Source organism: Aquila chrysaetos, chromosome 16, assembly GCF_900496995.4.
Source record: "Aquila chrysaetos chrysaetos chromosome 16, bAquChr1.4, whole genome shotgun sequence".
Taxonomy (NCBI): Eukaryota; Metazoa; Chordata; class Aves; order Accipitriformes; family Accipitridae; genus Aquila; species Aquila chrysaetos.
This window is the reverse complement of record NC_044019.1, coordinates 4428026-4448682: the sequence shown is the minus strand read 5'-3', so window position 1 is coordinate 4448682 and position 20657 is coordinate 4428026. Positions and strand designations below refer to the sequence as shown.

The following is a 20657-nucleotide window of genomic DNA, read 5'->3' as shown; positions in this document are numbered from 1 at the left end:
ACTCGCTTTCTGCTTTGCCCCAACATCTCAACCCCACACACGCATGTCCCAGGGCTTCTCACAAGCCGCATCGCTTGGAGAACACCCTGGACAGTCAACAACCTCTTTTCCCTGATCCCGCTGCTGGGGAGCTGCAGCCTTTCAGCAGCTGCATCCTACTGCTCGGTTGCTCAAGCAAGTCGTCAGTGTTTTTGTTGGCCGTTTCTAAGCTGCTGCTTCTGGGTGGGGTATACGTGAGATTATTAAACGTTATTTTTCTTACATTTGCGAGGGCAAATGTAAGGCGTACCAGCTATGATAATGCAACACGGAAAAGTAGTTCATATTGGTGCATTTCAAACTGGCTGTTTTCTGTACATCCAGCTATTCTAGAATACTTCTAGCATTCCAGACACCAAAAATTTCTTGATGTGAAACTCTGCCCTGTTCGTTTTCATTGGATTCCCTCTGAAAACAGCACAGGTTGAAACAGGTCACTGAACTTAATCAAGAACAGACACAAGTCCCAGGAAAGGCCAAGCAGAGATGGAAAAAATATTCCATCTGAGAAAGTTACTGAAGGAGACATTTACACATTAGGGTTTTTGGTTTGGCTCTGCTCTATAGTGTAAGTAGTGACTATAAAAATGGTGCATTTTTACTCAACAAATCTTGTTTCCTGCTTAGTCACTACCACAGCGAAGCCTGTATTTCATTAGCAGAAGCAACATTATTCAAGCTTAAGTGCAGAAATCTAACACATAATCAGTTTTATGGAGCTAGTTCTGGTTTCACTACCAAGAAAAGCTTACCTAAATTTGTTTTTTTGCCACAGAGACTGCAAGACTGCTGTATTCTTCCCCCTTTTGTATAGTACTACTTTTTAGACAATAATGAAGATAATGTACCCCAGTAGATTCACTTACGTGCTCCATGTTGGGCCTCCTAGTAAGCCAAGAGTTTCAAAACCTCCTGCAGCGATCTAGCTTTTAGGTAAGGAAATCTCGCTTTTCACTTGTGAATTAAGACTGAATTAATTATCTGAATTAAGATGCTTCAAACAAATTCTTGGCCATTAGCAAAACTTTGCCTAAATACAAACGCACACATGTACACAGCAAGTATTCTTCTGACATGAACCACATTAGAGATGAAGGAAAGGCATGAGAAATTAGAAAGGCATTAAGAACAGTCCAAGCCAAACCGTATCCAGCTTTATTAAAGGTACTTTTCATAAACAATCATGGTAATTTAGGCAGGACATGGGCTACAATCTGCAACATTTTACAACAACTGTCAAACTCCCCTCCCTTCAAGGACTACCAAAACGTAAAAGTTGCTATAAAACTGAAGAATCTTCATTTCATACTTGTGGAGGGAAAAGTTTAGAGTGAGGGTGGACACTTTCACATTTAGCATGTTGTTTAACAACTCTTCACAAACCTACCCTGACTTTTAGAGGAAAAAAATTAAAATGCAGGTTTCTTAATCTGAAGATCCACAATATAAAAGAGGAAGTGCAGCTCCTTTTAGAGCCATTATATCCCAAATTAGACACCAGAAGCCTGGATCACCTGACAATGCATTTAGAGTGGTAAGTCCCAAAATGCCATTTTTGCCGTATTTTGGAGTGATAGGCTCTAGGCAAACAACGAGGATGTGAAAGGAGATACAGAGGGCATTACAAACTGCCGTTTTGAAGTTGGCAACAGGCATCTTGGGAGCTTCCATGTTCACTCGGATGCACTTCACAGAACTTAACAGACGTGCAGCATGAAGGAATCCCTTCCTCCTCTATTCAGGAAGAGCCCTTCTTCCAAAAACTGGGGGACCAGGAAAACTTTTCTTATTAAAATTTAGATTCCAAGAAATAGACTAAGTGACATTTGTCCCCACTGCCCCCCCTCAAAACACAACAACGAAGCGGTCTGTGTGCTAACAACATAGCTTAAAAAAAAGTAAAACAAAATTCTGCATTGTTATAAAACTTGATAAAAAATAGTATTTCAAACTGTACAGTCACCAGAAGTACACAGTTATCAAAAATTCACACATTTTACTTGGCTTCACCAGCACCTTCGGCTTTCTGTGCCTAAAAGAAAAAGGGGAACCAGTCAACATACACAACACACTTGCACCAAACAACCAATAACTCATTTTTCTAAATAACAATTCTCTGAACAGAAGAAATCTTACCTGGGCTGCACCACCGTCGTTTTTAACAAAATGAAATCTAACATTTGAAGTACCATAAAAGGCAACCTGAAGTTGCTTTATTACGTGCAAACTTCAGGCATTTTCAGAACAAGGCAGAACAGTAACTTTCACGTGGCAACTTCAACTAGTGAACAGACAACTTTAACTCCTTACCAACCAAGCAACACTCCCCCCCCCATCTGTAGATGTGTTGTTAGTGTCATAAGCAACAGGTCTAAATAATCAAGCAATAATTCCTCTTCATTAGCGCAAGCCCAGACCCGTCTATGTTTGATATGGAAAAAAATAATTTGCTGATATAAGACAAGCTGCCAGACCCGCTGTTATACCTGGTCTGTTTTGGCATCTCCGTTTTCTGCAGGGTTGTTTCCCTCCTTGCCAGCATCAGCTTTCCCCTTCTTTCCCTTGGGCAACTTCTCGCTCTTCTGTAAATGTAAGATGACGTACACCATTACAATTACCAACATCCAGTCATTAAGCCACAAGAATCCAAAAACTAGAATGGTAAAAACCAACATTGGATGTTGGCCCAAGAAGAATGCAACACACAAATGTTTGCACGTTTAAGAGATCGACAGCAACTGTGAAGAGTCTTCACTTTGGTAGTTTTTATGCAAATTTTGTAAAATTCAAAAGTTTTCAGTGCAACTTTATAGAAGTGACAATGCAGCTTAATTTCATCGCTACGTATGCTGTTACTCAAAGTTTTGTTACTTATTACTGGACAAATCTAAACCTCGTAACCCATTTACCTCTCAATAATAGCACCGACTGACACAACAACTTACCTTTGGAGCTGCCTTTTTAGGTTTAGGCTCTGGCTTCGGAGGAGCAGGCTTCTGTAAGTGAGAAAACCCCCTTCTGTTATTCAAATTATTTTAAGAGAAACATACTACTTTTTAAAAACATTAAACACAAAGAGTTTAGTTGTAAGAAAGCAAATCAATACATTTGAAATGGAAGCTCTCAATTTGTCAATTATTCTACCACTCCCATAGCACCACACAATGGGGCAGTTTGTTAAGCCAGTAACTTTCTTGCAACTGAACAACACGTCTCTCCAAAATACCTACAAATCTCACGCAGATGCAGCACCCGATACTCAAGCTTAAAACTACGAAGCGTTGTGACACCTCAGCTCAACAAGAGAATACTCACAGCAGATAACCTCGCCGATCTCCGTTGTGGCTGTTTAAAAAGAAAAATGATTGGATTTAATGTGATGGAATATGAACTCTCAGAACATCATAAAGTAACTCTCATTTCAAAAGAGTAAAATCTCAGAACGTTGCAGTTTTTAGTTCCCTTTTCCCCCATTCTCAAGAAACACGAAACTATCTCATTTAAATCACTACTAATAGCTAACAATAGTTAAGCAGACTTTTCACAGTTAAGGTTAAAAGACAGTTAATACTTTGAAGAGTCAGAATCCATTAAGACCAACCCTTTCCCTGCTCCCCAGCTCTTTATTTTGATGAAGTTAAGCCTCATCTTCCAACGCAAACACTTTATGATCCAACTTTCTCAAAATGTTGAACTTCTTACCTCATCCTTAACTTTGGCCTTATCGCCCTTGGTATCTCCTTCAGCCTAGGGCGTGAAACGTAAGTCACAAGTTAAGGGGAGGCATGCTCAGCCCCCATACCCGCACCAGCCGTTATTTTTAATCCCCCCACCCTCCGCCTGCAAAAAAAAACGTTTCCAACTCGCTCCCGAGGGGTGCCGGGCCTTCACTGCGCCTCGGGCCGGCAGGCCTGCCCCCACCTGCCCCTCGGTGCCCGTAGACCGGACGGCCCGGCCGCGGACAGCGTTCCAGAGACCGCCGAGATTCGGGGAAAGGCTGAAGGTACCGGCGGGGCAAGGATAGCATTCCCTCCATCGTGGGATCCCCGGACAAACCGCCGGACCGGGGCGGAAACCCCACACAGACCCACCCCACAGCGGGGCGGGAGCACACACCTCCCCCGGGGACGAGGGGGCTGTGTGTGTGGGGGGGGGAACGGCGCTGCCCCTTCAGGGAGGCCCCGCTCCCGCCCACGGCTGCCCCCGTGGGGCGGCGGTTTTGGCGGCAAAGCAGCCCGGGCGCCAGCAGCGCGGCCGCTTCCCGCCCTTTCCCGCCCTACCGGCGCTCCCCTCCCCTCCCCCCTCCCTCCCTCCTCCTCCTCCTCCTCCTCACCCCGACCTCCCGCCAAAACCAACCGGATCGGACCGGCGCCGCTCACCGCGCCCCTCCCCTCCCTCTCTCCCTCCCCACAGGGCCCCCCGCGGCCGTTAAGCAACCCCCCCCCCCCCCCCCCCGCGCGCGCGCGCGGCCGGTAACGGTCTCCGCGCCGCCCCGCCCCCACCCCCGCGCCCGTTGGGGCCTCGCGCGCGCCACCTCGCAACCGTTACCGCCCCGAAGCGGAGGGGGGGGGGGAAGAGAGAAAGGAGGGGGGGGGGGGGAATGAGCGCGTAGTCCCGCCTCCCCCTTCCACAGGCACGGGCCGCAAAGGGAGAAGGAAGAAGGGGGGGGGGCGCGGCGGGAAGGTAGGCCCCTCCGGCGGAGAGGGGCGCGGTGAGGCGGCTTGGTCCGGCGGCGCCACGTACCTTTCTCTTCGGCATGGCTCCGGGCGTGTTGTGTATATGTGTGTGTGTGTGAGGGAGAGAGGAGCTCGGCTGGGCGGCGTGAGGGGGCGGAGGGAGAAGGCGGAGGAAGGGGGGCGGGTGGGGGGAGCCGGGCGCGTTCGGTCCGGGGCGGCGGCGAGAAGCAGGGGAGGGAGTGAGGGGTAGGGGGGGGGGGGGGGTTGGGGGTGGGGGGGGGCGGGAGGGGAGGGGAGGGGGGGAAAAAAAAAAAAAAAAAAAGAAGGGAGTAGGACCGGCTGTCTGCGCGGTGCGGGCGGCGCGGCGGGGCTGCCTCCCGGCTGGCTCCGCTGGCTCCCGACCCCACTAATTTGAATCGGGTGTTTATAAAGTTTTATATAGAGCCGGACGCGGCCCAACCGGTTCCAGCCGGATCCCCACCGCCCCGCTTGCCCATTGGCCCGCCAAGGTCACGTGGGATGGGGCCAGGCGGGGAGGGAGGGGGATGGCGAATGGAGGGGGGGGGGGGGGGCGCCGCCGCTGAGGAGGTGGCGCGCGCGCAACTGGGCCTCGCGCCCCCCTCCCTCCGCCTTCCCGCGCGCCTGCCCGCAGAGCTCCGCAGGCGGGAAACGCTGAGGGGGGGGGGGCGCAAAAAAAAAGGGTAAAAAAGGAGAAAAGCAGCAATACAAAAAGGCGGCGGGGCCTGCCTGGGTGCGGGGGAACGCGGCCGCTCCCCCCTCAGGGATGGGGAAGGGGACACGACGACACCTGCCCCCCCCCCCCCCGCCTTTTTTCCTCCGCGGGGAGCTGCAAACCCGCCCCCCCCCCGGGGCGCGCAGGGCTGCGCGGTGCAGCGCGCAGGTGAGCGGAGCTGTTCGTTCAGCACCAGGCGCACCTCCCGCTGCCGCGGGGCCCCCCCCCCGCACCGGCGGAGGCTGGCGAGGAGTACGGCAGCCAGCTAGCCAGCCAGCCCACCCCCCCCACGGCCACCCCCGGGGGCTGGGCGGGCAGCGGGACGAGGTGGAGAGGCGGCTGCGGGTCTGGGAAATCAACGTTTAGCAGTTTTTCCTGTAAAAAAAAAAAAAAAGGGAGATGGGGAGAGTTATATCCAAAAGAGAAGTAAAGGAGAGGGTGAGGCAGTGGTAAAATGAAAGACCAAGAAAAAAAAAAAATATCAAAATGCAAGAAAATTACACTAAAACAATTCACACAGGTGCCTGCTACTTAAGTGACTTGTAAAGTTGGGCTCCTTCCAAATGGGGCCATTTCTCACACCTGCATACAGGCACAGCCCATTTGCTACAAATCCAATTACCAGATTCATTGTGCCCCAAACTTTTCACCTTTTAATTGAACCTCATCCAAAAACACACCCCCAGGAGCACACTTCCCCCCCACCCCACTCCTTCCCTCCCCAGGTAATCTCTCAGGCTTTTTAAGACCTCAGCTGCAAGAAGAGCACATTTTTTCCAGTCTTGCTGGAATTTTTCACATCTTCACTATCTAAACATGAATTAGGGAAGTTAAAGTCTCACTGAAAGAAGCCTGTAGCTCTATTTCCACAACCGTCACAAAGACTGACTGGAAAGATGCACTCCTGAAACTCAAGAGTTTGCCTGTATAACTTACGCCCACCCTCTAATGGAGCAAGGCTTAAAGAAAGTTGGTATTTTACTGGAGGAACTGATGCAGGTGGAATAAACAAGCTGTCAGGTAACACAAGCCTTTTTCCACTCCTCGAAGCACTGACTTTTTCTCCTCCCCTACTACAGCAATGGCTTTTATAAAAGCGATTAAAACTCCCTACAAGCCTTTTGTAAACCAGATCCTTCAATTACCACACCTGCAACAGTACTATTACTTTGTGAAAAACCACCACTGCAGCTTTGGTCACCTGTATCGTCATAACACAACTCTTTTTTTTTTTTTTTCTTCCCCCAAGGCCAAAATACATTCTCAGGTAGAAGACAGTCTCCCCATCAGCCTGGCAAAGCAGACTGGAGAATGCTCCATCTCATGGAGAGTAAACTATTTCCACAGACAGCTTTCTGAAATGTGAAGACAGGGAAAATAAAATACAGCAAAAGACATTTAAAATCGCCAGCTCCCATCATCTCAGCACACTTTTATCCAAACTACTGTTTGCTACTTACGCAAGAGGAGGTACGTGCATGGAGCTTCATTCGGGCAAGCCTCAGGATATCAGCAAATTGCTCACACTAGACTGTAAAAAGAACACAGCCTTCAAATCATTTCCAGTCTAACAGGAATCGGATGAGGAGTCTGTCACAGGTTAAACAATATTATATTAGACCTGGATCCCAACTTCATTACACCTTAGAATAAGCAGCTCTACATACTTTTAAACGTTCAGCTTATTTTTTTAAATAAGTTTGGTATGAATATGCTTTATTCACGATTTGACAATGTAGTTACCCTCTTCGCAATCACATTCAAAGTGCTGAGTCTGCAGCACTTACAAGTCTTTTAAATCTGCATTTTCTAGTTTTCACCTGGAGGTAAAAAAGAACACTTTAAAAACAGCAACAGTTGGTAGTGCTGCACCTGTATGTGCATCAGAAACAAAAATCAAGACATTTTCTGTTATTTTGACTATGGGGACGGAAACCAGGAGAAATAAGAGACAGAAACAATCTTCCAAATTAGCTAGTCCATCTCCCCACCAATGGAAAATTGAGAACAAACAACAGTCCACAGCTGCTCTGGGCACTCCCATTAAAATCAGCTCAATAGCCCTTCTAAACCATTTTGGCTGGGGTCAGAGGTCAGTTTTGGCTACTGTATTCCTGAACTAAGCCCACCCTCATTTTCTGGAAACAGGACTTTAAGTCATAGCTCTAGAGAGGTCTCGGAGCAATTTGGCATACTGTATCCATCACCTGGTTTTAGCTAACTTCTTTTCCTTTTTAAGCCATGAAGTTAATTCCCAACCAATCCTTTTTCCTTGCCTGCTCAGAGCCTTTCCTAAGCACAGTCAGTCTGTTCCAACACCAGCATCTTCGGCATTTGGGTTTTCCCCACATAAACTGCTCAGAAGGGATCACAGGACCTGGCAAAGCTTCGGAGTACCTTTTTTTCTTTCTGGCAAGGCTGACAACACCTCGCTTTAGCTATCTGGAAGCCAAGAGCAGATACATCAAAACCAGCAGAGTAAGGTGGGGAAAAGACAAGATGACATCATGAAATAGGCAGTGGGGAATATCTCTGCCACCACTTGGCACAGGGCTCCCTTCTACACCAGGAATAGTCCTCTCCCTACAGAAAGCAAGGCTCCCCTTATGGGACAGCAGAGGAAATCTCAACAGAAGATTCACTACTGCAAAACCATGGAAGGAATTCAAGTTCGGACTGATTTAACAGGACTGAATTGGTTTGCCTGGGTGAGGCTCATTTTAGTTAACTTCTTGTCACCAAAACACCCAGGCCTGTAAAGTGCCAAGCAGCAGAGATATGGCGGGGTGCATGTATTCTCCATCACCAGGGACAGGGAGGTGAGACAGAAGGACGGCATTACCTTCCTCAGCAGCATTCACAGAACTAGAAAGGTTCACAGTACTCTGTCCCTGCCCTCAGACAGAGCCAGCGGGGACGTAAAGTCCTATAGCAGCCCTGCATCCCCACTGCAGAACCACACCGAGTAAATTCCTCTGGGCAGCAGCTGTTCCCTGTAACGCAGTTAAAAATTGTCTTCCCAAGAACAACCCAGCACCTATGTCATGCAGACACCGTACACAATCTTTCAAAGAAGTCCGCTCTCTTGTGCTCTAGTGCCTGTAGAAAGCCCTGGATTCTCTCTTCCCGCATGGCGGTGCATTTCTGCAACAGTGTCCGTCGGCGCCGAGAGTCTCCGTGGGACGCAAACCCCTCCTGCTGCAGCTTCTTTGTCACATAAGCCTGATCCCTTTCCATCTGTTGTCGCCTCCTTTCCTCCATGTAGGAGTCTCTGGCCTTCTAGAGTGAAAAGCAGTAGAGCGTTAGCACTTTACCAGGCCTTTCAGCTCTTCTGTGGTACAGATGCAAGGCAGCACAGGTTATGGAAGAAATAGCCTCTGCTTGGCCATCAATCTGCAGGTTAAGTGAAGGGTGGCTCTGTGTGCGCCTCCTCCACTTTGAGGCAGCCTGCTTGATTGGTTATAAAAAAATACAGGGATATCCTTCTGGACCTTCTCCCCAAGACACACGTTTGCTCACAGCATTAACTCCTAGTTAAAATAGATAAAGGTCACGACAGATTGCGGAAAAACCCTCAGGTACTGGAATCAGAGAGGAACAGCATACAAGTGGACTTCTAAAACACAACCTATCCCTGCCAGTGTCATCACAGAATCTTTGATCCTATTCACATGGCAGCTGAAAGGTTTTAGAGGATTCAGAACAATGATTTATGGGACAATTCTTTGAGCAGATGATCAGGTATTGAGCTAATCAGCTTCAGCGTAAAAGCATGAGTGGGCTCAGCATTCCCAAATGCCTATGATCTAATAACGTACCGGCTCAAGACACAGCAGGATGGGCAGGAGAAAGGTAAAGGCAGTAGCTATCCTTGCCTACCCTTCAAGTATTTTAAATATTTTTGCAGAACGTCACTTTTGGATTTCTTCTTATTGCACATATCCTAGCCTGCAGCCTCCAACAGCAAAACCACATCTGCATGCAGGAATATTAAGCTTTCATTTTTAGAAAGAGTAAAACTGGTCACCGTGACATAACCTCACACGCACACACACACTTAGGAAGTGCTGGCCTTTCAAACAAGCAAAAAGAAATAATTATTCTAATGAGAGCCTGACTCACTCTTCACCACACTTTCCCTGCACCCAAGTCAGTAGTCTGTGCTCTGGCACTGTAAATTAGCTTTTGTTGCGCTGGGAACGAGAGTAGAAATATCCCCAACTACAGAAAGCCCACTGAATGGGCAGCACTCCGCTGCTGTAGCTCTGCTTATTTGAAATGCAAAGATCATCAGCCAGTTCAGCATAAGACTTCCACCCTTGAACAAAGTAGAATTCTGTCTATTCACCAGAAGAGACTCGGCGTGACCACTTCCATAGGGCAGGCTTGCCAACCAACATCTGCATTCTCTCCCCAGGTCTACCATGTACCAAAAGGAGGCTATAGCTGATCCTGGGATTAAGTGGTGAGCAACAACCAGCTAGCAGACCCCCTTGAGCAGCAGGCTATCTGGAAAATGAAGAAGATGGCCATTAAACGTGATGCTGTTTGAGTTGATGGAAGGAGAATATCTTTTGTCAAATACCTCCAACTCAAGGTTTTTTATGTACCTTGTCAAATCTTCTATCCCGCTGTCTATCCACACCATAACTGCCTCCCGTGTCCTGAACACAGCAGCACTCTCCCAAAGTAGACACAGCTGCTGAAATATATTCTGGCTTCTCAGCAAGTCAACCCCCTAGCCCCACCATCCTCACTGACAAGCAACCCTTCCACCAAGGTAATTTGTTTCAAGAGCTCCAGATATTTTCAGCTTTCAAGATCACCTCTTTCAAATGCAAAAAAAACAGCTCCTAAATCTCAGCAGTTCCTTTGAGTGAGAAGTCCTCCCTTCTGCACAACTGGGCTACACCCCTTGAAAAAAGAGCAGCCTTGTCTACTGCAAAGTGGGTCTTACAGCAAGAAAACTGACCAAAGAACAAATCTGGATTATAAGAAACCTTGATTATAGCCTAGCATAAACACATAGAGCCACAAACAAGAACTAAGAAAAGATGAGACTAGCTAGGAACAGAAGCAGCATTTGTTACCCATCAGAAAGTAGCACTAGGAGCAAAGTCAGAACAGTGACCTTGCTGTTCAGTACTGTTCAAGACAGAAGCAAAGCTAATGTCCATGACAAACACTACTGCCTTTTTGCTTTCCTCTTCACGCAGAAGGTGAATTGCCATTAGTTGTATTAATACAATGACTTGCTGGTAGGAAAAGGACAGACTTGGGGCAGAAATAGGGATAAAAGAGGTTAAGGATTTGGAGAATTTGGATGCTTCCAGACTGACTGGATCTGATGAAATTCACCCATAACCACGACTATAATCTCTTTGACAACTCTCAGAGGTGAGCAAGGTCCCTGAAGGTAGAAAAGGGCAATATAATGCCTGTCTTTAACAAAAGAGGACCCAAATAATTAAGGAACGACACACTCAGCAACCAGATACGGTGGAGGTAAGAGCCACCACACTAAGTTCCTCCTCCTACCAGTTATTGCTGTCTCTGTGCTACAAGCTGCTGCTACCCAGATTTCCCCATCAAGAGCTCCAGCTCCCAGACTTGTTTTGCTTAAAAATAGCCAGATTACTAAATCACTACTAAGTTGGCCAGATTTATCTGAACCAGGTCAGGGAGAGCTCACAACAACAAATCTAAGAGGAGAGGAACAATGACAGCGAGCAATAGGAACAATCTTTTCAGTAGGCACATCTGGACCCACCGGAAAGAGGACATTTGTCCGCAGTCTCACAGCTCAGGCAGCCTCACTTCAGCTCCCAGAAAGGAAACTCTAAACCCACTTGTTACAACCCTAAAAGCAATAGCAGAGTTAGAGGAAGAGCACGCAAATTCTCCCTGCTCATTCCAGAGCAAACTCAGCAGTCTTTGCTTAAGCCACTGATGCTGCGGTTTGAGTTAACTGGCTGATTTTACCCCGTAGCAAATTAGGAGTGCTTACTTGTTCTGTCCTGTCAGCTGAGGAGTGGGGACAGATACTTCCAGCTGGTAGAATGAGCAATGAGTAAGAGAGACAGTGGTGACTTCAGATACTTCAGGTATTCCTGAAAGTACAGGAGTCTGTCCACACACTAAGATGTTGTAACAAGCCACATGGGTACAGGAAAAGCAGCACACCTGGCATTATCTGCTACTGAAACAAGATCTTAACTAACCACACTAAATGAACAATTCCTCTGTTCCTACTTTGCATGCTCTTACCTGATCTCCAGCACATTGCTGTGCAGGTAACATGCTGTGTTGAGCTTTCCATCTCCCTAAGGTTCCCTTACCTGTAAAGCACTGTAGTTCATCTGGAACCGAAGGATAGCCTCACACAAGTTCCAAAAGGAATATTCTGGCCACAAGACTGACTGAAACACCAGGCATGAATGGGATGTCTGCAGAAAGCAAGATCACCAACAATTTAATCATCTAGAGAGGGAAAAGTCATCAAGATGCAGCTCTGTTGGTCAAACTATGCCAGTTTCCCCACAAAGATTTTACCTAGGCTGTGTTATCAGATTCTATTCAAAATGAAATAAATACCAGCCAGGAGAGTTTGACATTGCACAATGCAGGGTCTTTCTAATTAGTTTTTAATGCTGGGACACTAGTCATCCATTCCTGCAAAGATACCAGCAGAATTCTTTCTAATGCTATGTTGGTCTTCACAGAGGTATTTTTAATAGCTTAAGCATCACAGACTTATAACAAAACTAAAATAGCAACACTGGACTACCAAAGGCTGAGTTAAGGGAATAACAGATGAACTGAGGATCAGGACATGACATTTAAGCCATTCGTCAAATGGCATCTCGTGATATTTCTTACTGCCCACTCATGCCATTTAACTGCTTAATGAATCTAAGAGTTGTGGTGCACTGAAGATATTCTAGAGCTGAAAGATGCAAGCTTTCAAGTTAAAACCTATTTTTGCCATCAAGTTCCTCAAAGTTTCAGGTAAATGTGTTCCTATGACCATTACTACAAAATCTAACATGTAAAAGAAACCCACTCTTAAAATTGTAATGCTACAGAAAATCTTAGTGTCAATTCTATACAAAAAAACCACCACAAGGATATTTTCTTTGACATCAGAGAATCATGCTGAAAGCACAATTTCCTCCTACTTTGGGGCTGTCGGGACACACACGATTGCTAGCAAAGGGAAATTAGCACTAATGCTCTGGCATGTGAGCTGGCAGAGTGGAAGCACAGGCACACGTTCTCCTCTGCTGCTTCTGCTGTAATCCACGGCACAGGAGAGGGGCACCACGCCAGCCAGACTCACAGAGTACTGACTTCCTCAGTAGTGCTTCACCAGTTACAAGCTCAGTCTCCAAGGCATCTCTGCCAGGACTACCACCAAGAGGAGCAAGCAAAATGTTAGTTCGCAGCATTGACACCCATCCAGGGTATACATGTGCCCAAAAATACAGGGAGGAGAGGGAGATGCCTTGGTAGGCAACCGCAACTCAGGCCAGACAACTTCTGTGAACTTGCCAATTAAATAACTTGGAGTGGGAACATTTGATGTGGTTGCTTAAAGGCAGTTGGGTTTTGGCTCCAAACTGTACATGTAAAACAAAATGTTAGCTTTAAGCAAAGCAGCTCGACGCAAATGTTCTCCTGCAAAGTTTGGGCTACAAACAAGTCAATATTGCCTAGCACAGGAGAAAGAGAAATGGAAGCAACTTTAGATACTGTAACTGCAAATACATGAAATTTATACACCTTAAGAACTTACTATGTTTTAGCTTAACAGCCTAGTCATGCTGATTTGACTTTGCCATCCTTAGAACCTGTCTTGCAGGGTCTCATTTCATTATGAAAGTCAAATACACTTCTGAAATTGTGACAAGTCAGGCACGTACATTACGTGTACGTTATAGGGTTACACCTCCAACACCTACAGCTGACATATGACAAACACCTCTCCCAGGAATCTAGAAATCCTTCTTGGGATTTCCTCATCCCAGGAAACACATTGCCAGGTTAAATTAATCAAAGCCAGCAATTTACCAATAAGATGAGGAATTAGCTAAATGTGAGAAGTGGAGCAAAAGGATGAGCAATTCATAATTTCCTTGACTGTTGTCAGCTAGACTAATTTGTGATTTCTTATTAAGTGTTTTCAGGATGATACAATTTCAGACTTGTGCTGCAAGGTATTTTAGGCAATCACAGAACTGCAAGAAACAGATTCCTCAGAGGTGCCCAAGCACTCAGTCCATCCAAAAAGTTACCTAACCTCGGCAAAGAGAGTTTAAGAGCCCTTATGTCAACTCATGCCTGGAGTCAGTAGAACACCCTCTGATGCAAAAATGGAGTATTTCAAGGAGAAAACAAAGACTTTACCTGCCAGAGCAAGAAATCACTCAACCGAACCTCTCCAGAGGTTCGAATCAGGAGGTCTGGGTCAGGGGAGTTGTTGGTGTACAGACACTTATCAAGCAACGATTCAGACACATCACTAAGAAAGACAGATGCATCTTATTAAGATCACTTTCCTGACCCAATGGAGGTGGCACTACTAAATCAGAATTACTGAGGGCTTTTTTTATAAACACAGGACTGCAGATTAAAACTGGGCAGTGGAGCTGTACCACAGCCAGTCATCAACTTGCTTCTGATGGACACTGCTGTCTGCTCCACAGGCTATTTCAAACACTCTTTCAGCCCCCAGAGCATCCCCCCTGCATGCTCTGTGAAACATAATACAGTGGTGGAACCAGACTGTGAGGACTTCCATCTGGAGCAGAGAGCAGAGTGCTAACTACTCCATCTCCTCCAGGGTGGAGGAACAGTTCAGTATTCGTGATTCATCTGTTGTTTGACCTCATAGCTAAGACTGCCAGCCAAGCAGCCAATTGTTGTGGCATAAAAAATCTGCCTTCACATTTAAACTAACTTAAGACACAGACCTAATTTCTCTTCTGTCTTGGTTGTGTATCTATCACCATGGTAACTAAAATAATAAAAACCAAACATTGCATAGTAACTTTAAGTCATTTGTTCCAGTCATACTGGTTTAACAAGATCTATTTAAAAGCCACTTGGCTTCTGAGAGGTTACCAATAAAGCGTAGGTGGTAAGACAGGCAGTCTTCGTCTACGAAGCCTCACACAGAAAGACAAGAGTTACCTGGGTTCGAGCAGTCCTTGTTCTACCCCCCACGCCATCTCCCTGACAGCATTGCTGATTTCATGTCTTGATGTGTACGCAAAGCAGACATTTAGAAAGCATCTGAAAAGAGGAGAAAGATGTGAAAGACTAATCTAAGGAAGGTCCAGTAGATGACAGAGAGAAGAATACCTACAGCAGTTATGTGTGCTTGTAGAACAAAGAAAAAAAAAGAAAAAAAAAAAGAAAAAAGAAAAAAAAAAAAAAGAAAAAAAGAAAAAAGAAAAAAAGAAAAAAGAAAAAAAGAAAAAAGAAAAAAAGAAAAATAGAAAGAAAAAAGAAAAAGAATAAAAGAAAAAAAAGAAAAAAAGACAAAAGAAAAACAGAAAAAAAGAACAAACAGAAAAAAAAAAAAAAAAAAAAAAAAAAAAAAAGAAAAAAGAAAAAAGAAAAAAAGAAAAAAAGAAAAAAGAAAAAAAGAAAAAAGAAAAAAGAAAAAAGAAAAAAGAAAAAAGAAAAAAAGAAAAAAGAAAAAAGAAAAAAGAAAAAAAAAAAAAAGAAAAAAGAAAAAAGAAAAAAAAAAAAAGAGAAAAAAAAGAAAAAAAAAAGAAAAAAAAAAAGAAAAAAAAAAGGTGTAGCATGTCTGCCAAGTCTTAGCCTTCAGGTAGAAGAGGAAGATGTGAGGTACCAGCTACTTTAAACTGTGTGTTACTTACTTGTTGTAGTTCCTAGTTGCCAGCACAGCTTGGGCAATCAGCTCCTGAATATCCAAGGGCAGAAGTGGCAGGTCCCCAAGGACACGGATACACACACCATGCTTCTTCAAGCTCTCCCTACATCCAACAACAAGAGTGAGGACTACAGAAAACAGATCAGTCTCTACTGCACAAGTGCCACGTTTGCCTTGCATAACATCCACCAAATGAAAACAACAGGCATGTAGCAGGCATAGCTTCAACAAAACCGGGAATTAGAAAAAGGCAAAATGACCAGATGTTTTTCAGGTGTTGAAAGCTGGCTTAGATTTCATCATCCCAAACCACTGCATAAAGGGAAACTGATCATTCCCCATACAAGTTCCTGAGGTACAGACATAATCAAAGGACTAGAAAATGATCACAGATTAGGCATTCCTACCTGAAGTTATGAAAATCCACATGGAAAACAGAATACAACCATAGACTCTGGGCACCTATAACTAATCAAAAATTAAGATGACTAACGGTCACCCACAGAGCAGCACAACTACTTTCTGGTGTAAGGAAAGATTAACATATCGGTGAGGGTGGGATGGAGGTGGTGGAGTGAACATCAGATGAAATAGGAAATCATCCACGCCTGCCATAGCATTATTCTGAGTAGACAGGACATCCCATGGGATCTTACAGGTTCCTGCTGCTGTCTGTTTGACGCTACACACTCCCTGACGAAGGGCTGCATTGGGCAGAAACCAGGGAAATGGCCTCTTTGAATCACAATGTACTGCAGTGCTCAGATAGCCCTGATCTTCCCAAATTCCACTAGCCCACACACACCATCCTCTCCCTCCCATTCTTCCAGCTGCGTTCCCTCACTGCCTTTAAAATTTAGTTCAACCAGATAAGGACCCCTTCCATGCACCGCTCTTCACACCAGTCAGGCATGGGGAAACAAACATATCCACTGAGCAACAGGGCACTGTAACACCACTTCCTGCTCACTCAAACCTGTACTAGTTCCACCTACAAGCAATACGTGAACTAGTTCTCCAACTCCAACAAGTGACTTAACACACCATGTGCCTGTAAGCAAAAGTCTCAAGTTACTGCAAAGCAAGTTGCTGAGCTAAACTCTGACCTGCCAAGAATACTGTGACACAATTTAAGACAAGGCTTTGAAACTTCATGAAAGCAAGGCATCTAGCACCCTAGTGCTAAGCAGGAATTTCTAATTGTGCTGTGCTTATCTGAAAGCTGTACTGTCCCAACTGTTTGGATGGCATTGTTGCACAGTAAGTCATAGGATACAGACACAAATCTGGTGCGCAGCGGGACTGTGCGTGCTCAGGTGCTGTACAGCCCATCCAGGTAGGCAGAGCCCCTCAACACAAATCTCTGGCTGGAGGTAGGTGGAGAACAGGTTCCTTCATTTAATCCACTTTCACAACTTCCAACATCCCTGTACCGCCTCTTAATCATGTTCTGCTTTAGTTCTACCCTGTGGGATACAGACATGAGGGGATTCTTACTGTTCTTCCAGTAGGCGGCTAAATTTCTGTCTTGCCAGATCCATTAGTCCATCCACCTCCTCCTTGGAGCGTTTAAAGTTCTCAATACTAAAGGCATAAACAGTGACCTCCCGAATGCCCAGATTCAAGCACCACCGTAGTGTCTGCAGGAAGACAAAATTTTATGGAAAACAGAAGTCAGACAAGCAGACTCAGACAATCAGACAGGTCAGCAAGACACAGCTTATCCACTGCTAAAACCTTCCTGTCTTTTCCCACTATGCTGAGACTGGATCAAAAGAAACAACCACCAAGAGCTGACAATGAAACCCACTTGATGAGAATTTCAGATTCATTTTAAAGAACAGGAGAAAAATAAGGATGCGAATCCACAACAGATTTGGGACTAATCCACCCAGGGAAAGCACTTCTTGTAGAAAACATTATAAATTATATAATACTGTACCTTTCAAAACCTTTTCAGAGAAATTCAACCTGTTTCACCGAATTAAAAGCTTCAAGATCTGCAAGGCAGATATTTTAATCGAGTGTAAAACTGAGGGAAAAAAAATAGCTTACTAGAATGACTCTGCAAGATAACAGGAAGAGTGAGGAGCTGAAGTTGGGTACTCTGATGACTAACGTCAGCTCCAACCACAGGCCTGACTCCAGTGAAGAAAAGGAACACAATACACCAGTCAAGCGGTAAACACAGCCAGCTGGTGAACATGGCTGAAACTTTCAACACATAACTTCAAGGCAGCAAACATCCCACCTGTGCCAGCTTATCAAAGCCTTGCGAATGCCCCTGCTGTCTTTCCACGTGACACTTTTGGGCATAACGGCGATTGCCATCCATGATGAAGGCAACATGCTTGGGCATTGGACCTGCCTAGAAAATAAGGACAAACAAAACAGACCAGAAAGCAAACAGGCAAGCTGGTTCTCTTGCATCGCAGAGAGTTTAGTCCCACTGTTCCTGGCAGCACTGCCTATTTGTAGGAGTGCAGCACATATTTCCCAGCTTCAAATCTGGAGCTGGAAAGAGTAAGATGCTAATTACCCTCTTTGTTAATCCCAGTTTAGGCTCTCTAAAAAACATGTCAGTATTGACAATTGCCTAAACTGAAAAGCAACTTTGCCCTCCTCATTTCTTTCGCATGACAGAGAACTAGTACTCAGGAGAGAGGGCACCACTGCCCAGCTACCTCTCTGCAGCCACGGGGGAGAGTGCACACAGTTTTACACTGCCGTAATCGTAAGTATTCTTTATTTCAGAGTTCAAGGGCATTTTCACAGACACAATTAACTTGAGAGAAAACAAAAAAAGTCATGAGACTTTCCCCCACTTAAGAGGAGTATTCCTTTCCACTGACCTCATTAGGTCTGCACAGATCCTTTTGTGAGAAGGACAGCATCACCAGTCTCAAGACTCTGCTGAGCAAGGGTAGAATTTTCCTGGAACTGGTGAGTTATTCTTCTAATCAAGAGAAACTCAGTTTCATTTCTTAGACTCATAATCCGACCATCTTGCTTCTCTCCCTCCTTTCTGTGCCCTGCCTTCATCAGCAAGGGCACAAAACACAGAAGCCTGGGAGTATAAGCTCATTATTGGCGACCACTGCCTACAGCCTTGCTCATTTGCAAGACTAAGCTTAAGTAATTTTCCATTCCCAGATGCTGTTTAGGAATGTATATCCAGTGCCAGCATTAATATGTTCCCTTGCTAGCAACACAACATTTCTAGAACACAGCAGTCACAGAGACAGTTCCACTCTGAACCCTGATGAACCTGTCAATTCTTTACCACAGGTAACCAAATTCATTCCTTACCTTAATGATGTTGGCACAAAATCTCTCTATGATGGTCAGCTCGCCCTCTCTGATCCACGACATGTTTTACCGAGAGCTCCTTTTCTTTTTCAATGGGAAGATGAAAATAAAGGGGTTAGAAGTACAGAAGATTCTGTCTGAGCCCAAAGCAATGCAACAAACCATCTCCTTGGAAAAATAAGCTTTGCCTAGCTGCTTTGGAGCCCTTTTTATCACCTGTGCAAGTACTTCAATAAGCAGACAATGGGGGAGCTCAGAAATGACCTCTGGAATTTTCCAGATGTATGTCATCAGAGTAGATTCTGCACTAGCTGGTAGCAAGAAAAAACATTACTGCATCTTCCAGCCAAACTAGCTGGTGAGTTAGTAGAGGCCCACAATTTGGGCTACCACCAGGTGAGTCACAGGGTGGCAGCAGCGCAAACTGACCTTCGATGCTTTTGTGTTGGAGTTGTTGGAAATCCTTCAAATGAAGCAACCACCTACATCACCAACTACCCTGCACTTGCATCACCACTGATAGTTCTTTTCCCTTACAGACTCTGGAGCTGTAAAAATATTGGGTTTTTTACCACATTATTGCACATCGAATACTAAGATCTGGCTTGAGCTGACAAGACACAAGAGTTTGCTGAACTTCCACGTTAATCTTCAATTCTCTCAGCTAGGAACCCTGAGAGACATGGGCAAAGCAGCTATGAAGAGAGAGCTGTGGGGGCAACGGTCCAGATCCAACCACCTGGTACCCACCTAGGGACCGAAGCAGATTCAAATTACACCGACTGCATTAATTTTCCGTATGGGCCTTCGCTGCCTCTTCCCTCAGGAAGGGATGTCTAGCCACAGATGCAGCCACAAAACATTAAGGCAAGGAACTGCTGAACCTCGGGCTCTGTTAGTAAAGCTCTTAATGCTCCCCTTGAATAGCTCAGGCTGAAAACACACCCTCTTCCAATGCCACCTTTGGCTGTTAACAGCAATCAATCTTTCACATACCATTTCACACAGTCATCTTAAAAAAAATAAGCTACACTAGGAAGCCCCTCGTCTATAAGCCAGGGACAGAGCACCAGAAAGGCCATGACTCTCTCAGGCCCAGGGTGCAGCCAGCACCGGCCGCTCTCTCCGGGACGCGGCTCTCCCTACCGACGCCCTGGCTGCCACCCACCGCCGAGCAGCGAGCAGACGCGGAGTAGAAGGCGGAAAGGACACCCAGACCACCGCCACCCCCCCCCGGTTCTCCCCCCGGTGCCCGCCCGTTACCTCGCCCGGCGGCGCCGCCTCAGCCTCCCTCAGAGGGTGACGTGCCCTTCCGCCTGCGTCACCCGCCGGCGCCCAGGGCGGGAAGCGCGCGCAGGCGCCAAGCGCCGCCGGGCGGGACGGCGGGAGGCGGGGCTCGTGCGCATGCGCGGGGGAGGCCGCTCTGTGGCGGAGTGAGGCGGGAGGGGCGGCCGTGGCCGGGAGGTTAACGGGGGGGTCGGAGGGCTGCAGCGGGGCCAGGGCGGTTCTAGGGGAGGGGGTTACAGGCCGATGGTAGGGCAGAGGGGGTTGGGGGGGGGTTGTGGACCGAGGGGGCCGTGCCAGAGTTGGGGTGGCCTAGTGCAATTGGGGTGTTGCTGGGTGACTGCGAGCTGACAGGGGCTGTGGGGATTAGGTGGGGTACGGGGTGAGGCGGCTGCAGGATGGGAGCGAGGCCTAGGGTGGTTGATGAGGCGCTGGAAGCTTGGTCAGGCTGGTTATCAGCTGCAAATTGAGGCGGCTGTGGGGTACCCCAGTTCCCAGCACTGCCCCTTCCCCCCATTTTGGGGTACCCCAGTTCCCAGCACTGCCCCCCCCCCCCATTTTGGGTCTGGGCTTCTCAACCCCAGGAGAGGGGGGGAAAAAAACAAAAAAAAGTAACCACACACAGAAGATCACCAGCAGCCATTGCCCATGGTCTTTATTTTTTTTTTTTTCCAGAAAAGAAAAAAAACAACATTTTACATAGTTCGTACAAAAA

At 46.3% G+C, this 20657-nt stretch overlaps 2 protein-coding genes across 5 annotated transcripts; both read right to left on the bottom strand.

The window, feature by feature from the left end:
• Positions 1-1166: 1166 nt before the first annotated feature.
• HMGN2 (high mobility group nucleosomal binding domain 2) lies at positions 1167-4919 on the bottom strand. The gene is made up of 6 exons (XM_030038865.1): positions 4783-4919; positions 3742-3786; positions 3355-3384; positions 2985-3035; positions 2526-2621; positions 1167-2071 (listed from the first exon to the last, which is right to left on the bottom strand). Exons 1-6 carry the CDS (start codon positions 4795-4797, stop codon positions 2036-2038), a joined length of 273 nt encoding a protein of 90 aa, XP_029894725.1. The 5' UTR covers positions 4798-4919; the 3' UTR covers positions 1167-2035.
• A 2125-nt stretch (positions 4920-7044) lies between these two features.
• DHDDS (dehydrodolichyl diphosphate synthase subunit) lies at positions 7045-20033 on the bottom strand. 4 transcript variants are annotated; one of them, XM_030038863.2, is made up of 10 exons: positions 19922-19965; positions 19088-19206; positions 18659-18742; positions 17601-17717; positions 16847-16989; positions 15336-15452; positions 14641-14742; positions 13855-13969; positions 11787-11894; positions 7045-8727 (listed from the first exon to the last, which is right to left on the bottom strand). In XM_030038863.2, the coding sequence occupies exons 3-10, from the start codon at positions 18719-18721 to the stop codon at positions 8491-8493; spliced, it is 1002 nt and encodes a 333-aa protein (XP_029894723.1). In that variant the 5' UTR covers positions 18722-18742; positions 19088-19206; positions 19922-19965; the 3' UTR covers positions 7045-8490. The 4 variants fall into 4 exon arrangements, with proteins under 4 accessions (XP_029894723.1, XP_029894722.1, XP_029894724.1 ...); XM_030038862.1 differs by lacking the exon at positions 19088-19206 and having other exon boundaries at positions 19922-20033; XM_030038864.2 differs by lacking the exon at positions 19088-19206 and having other exon boundaries at positions 18659-18737; positions 19922-19980.
• Between the last annotated feature and the right edge of the window lie 624 nt (positions 20034-20657).

Bases quoted from the DNA above. Each gene is read 5' to 3' on its own strand.
- HMGN2 (XM_030038865.1), bottom strand. The intron at 3,036-3,354 runs GTGAGTATTCTC...TCTCACTTACAG, and splicing joins GATCGGCGAGGTTATCTGCT to AAGCCTGCTCCTCCGAAGCC. The intron at 2,072-2,525 runs GTATAACAGCGG...TTTTTCTTTTAG, and splicing joins GAGATGCCAAAACAGACCAG to GCACAGAAAGCCGAAGGTGC.
- DHDDS (XM_030038862.1), bottom strand. From the start codon at position 18,721: ATGTCGTGGATCAGAGAGGGCGAGCTGACCATCATAGAGAGATTTTGT. The intron at 17,718-18,658 runs GTAAGGAATGAA...CTTATTTTCTAG, and splicing joins TTTGTGCCAACATCATTAAG to GCAGGTCCAATGCCCAAGCA. The intron at 11,895-13,854 runs GTAAAGTCTTTG...TGCTTTCTGCAG, and splicing joins GTGATTTCTTGCTCTGGCAG to ACATCCCATTCATGCCTGGT.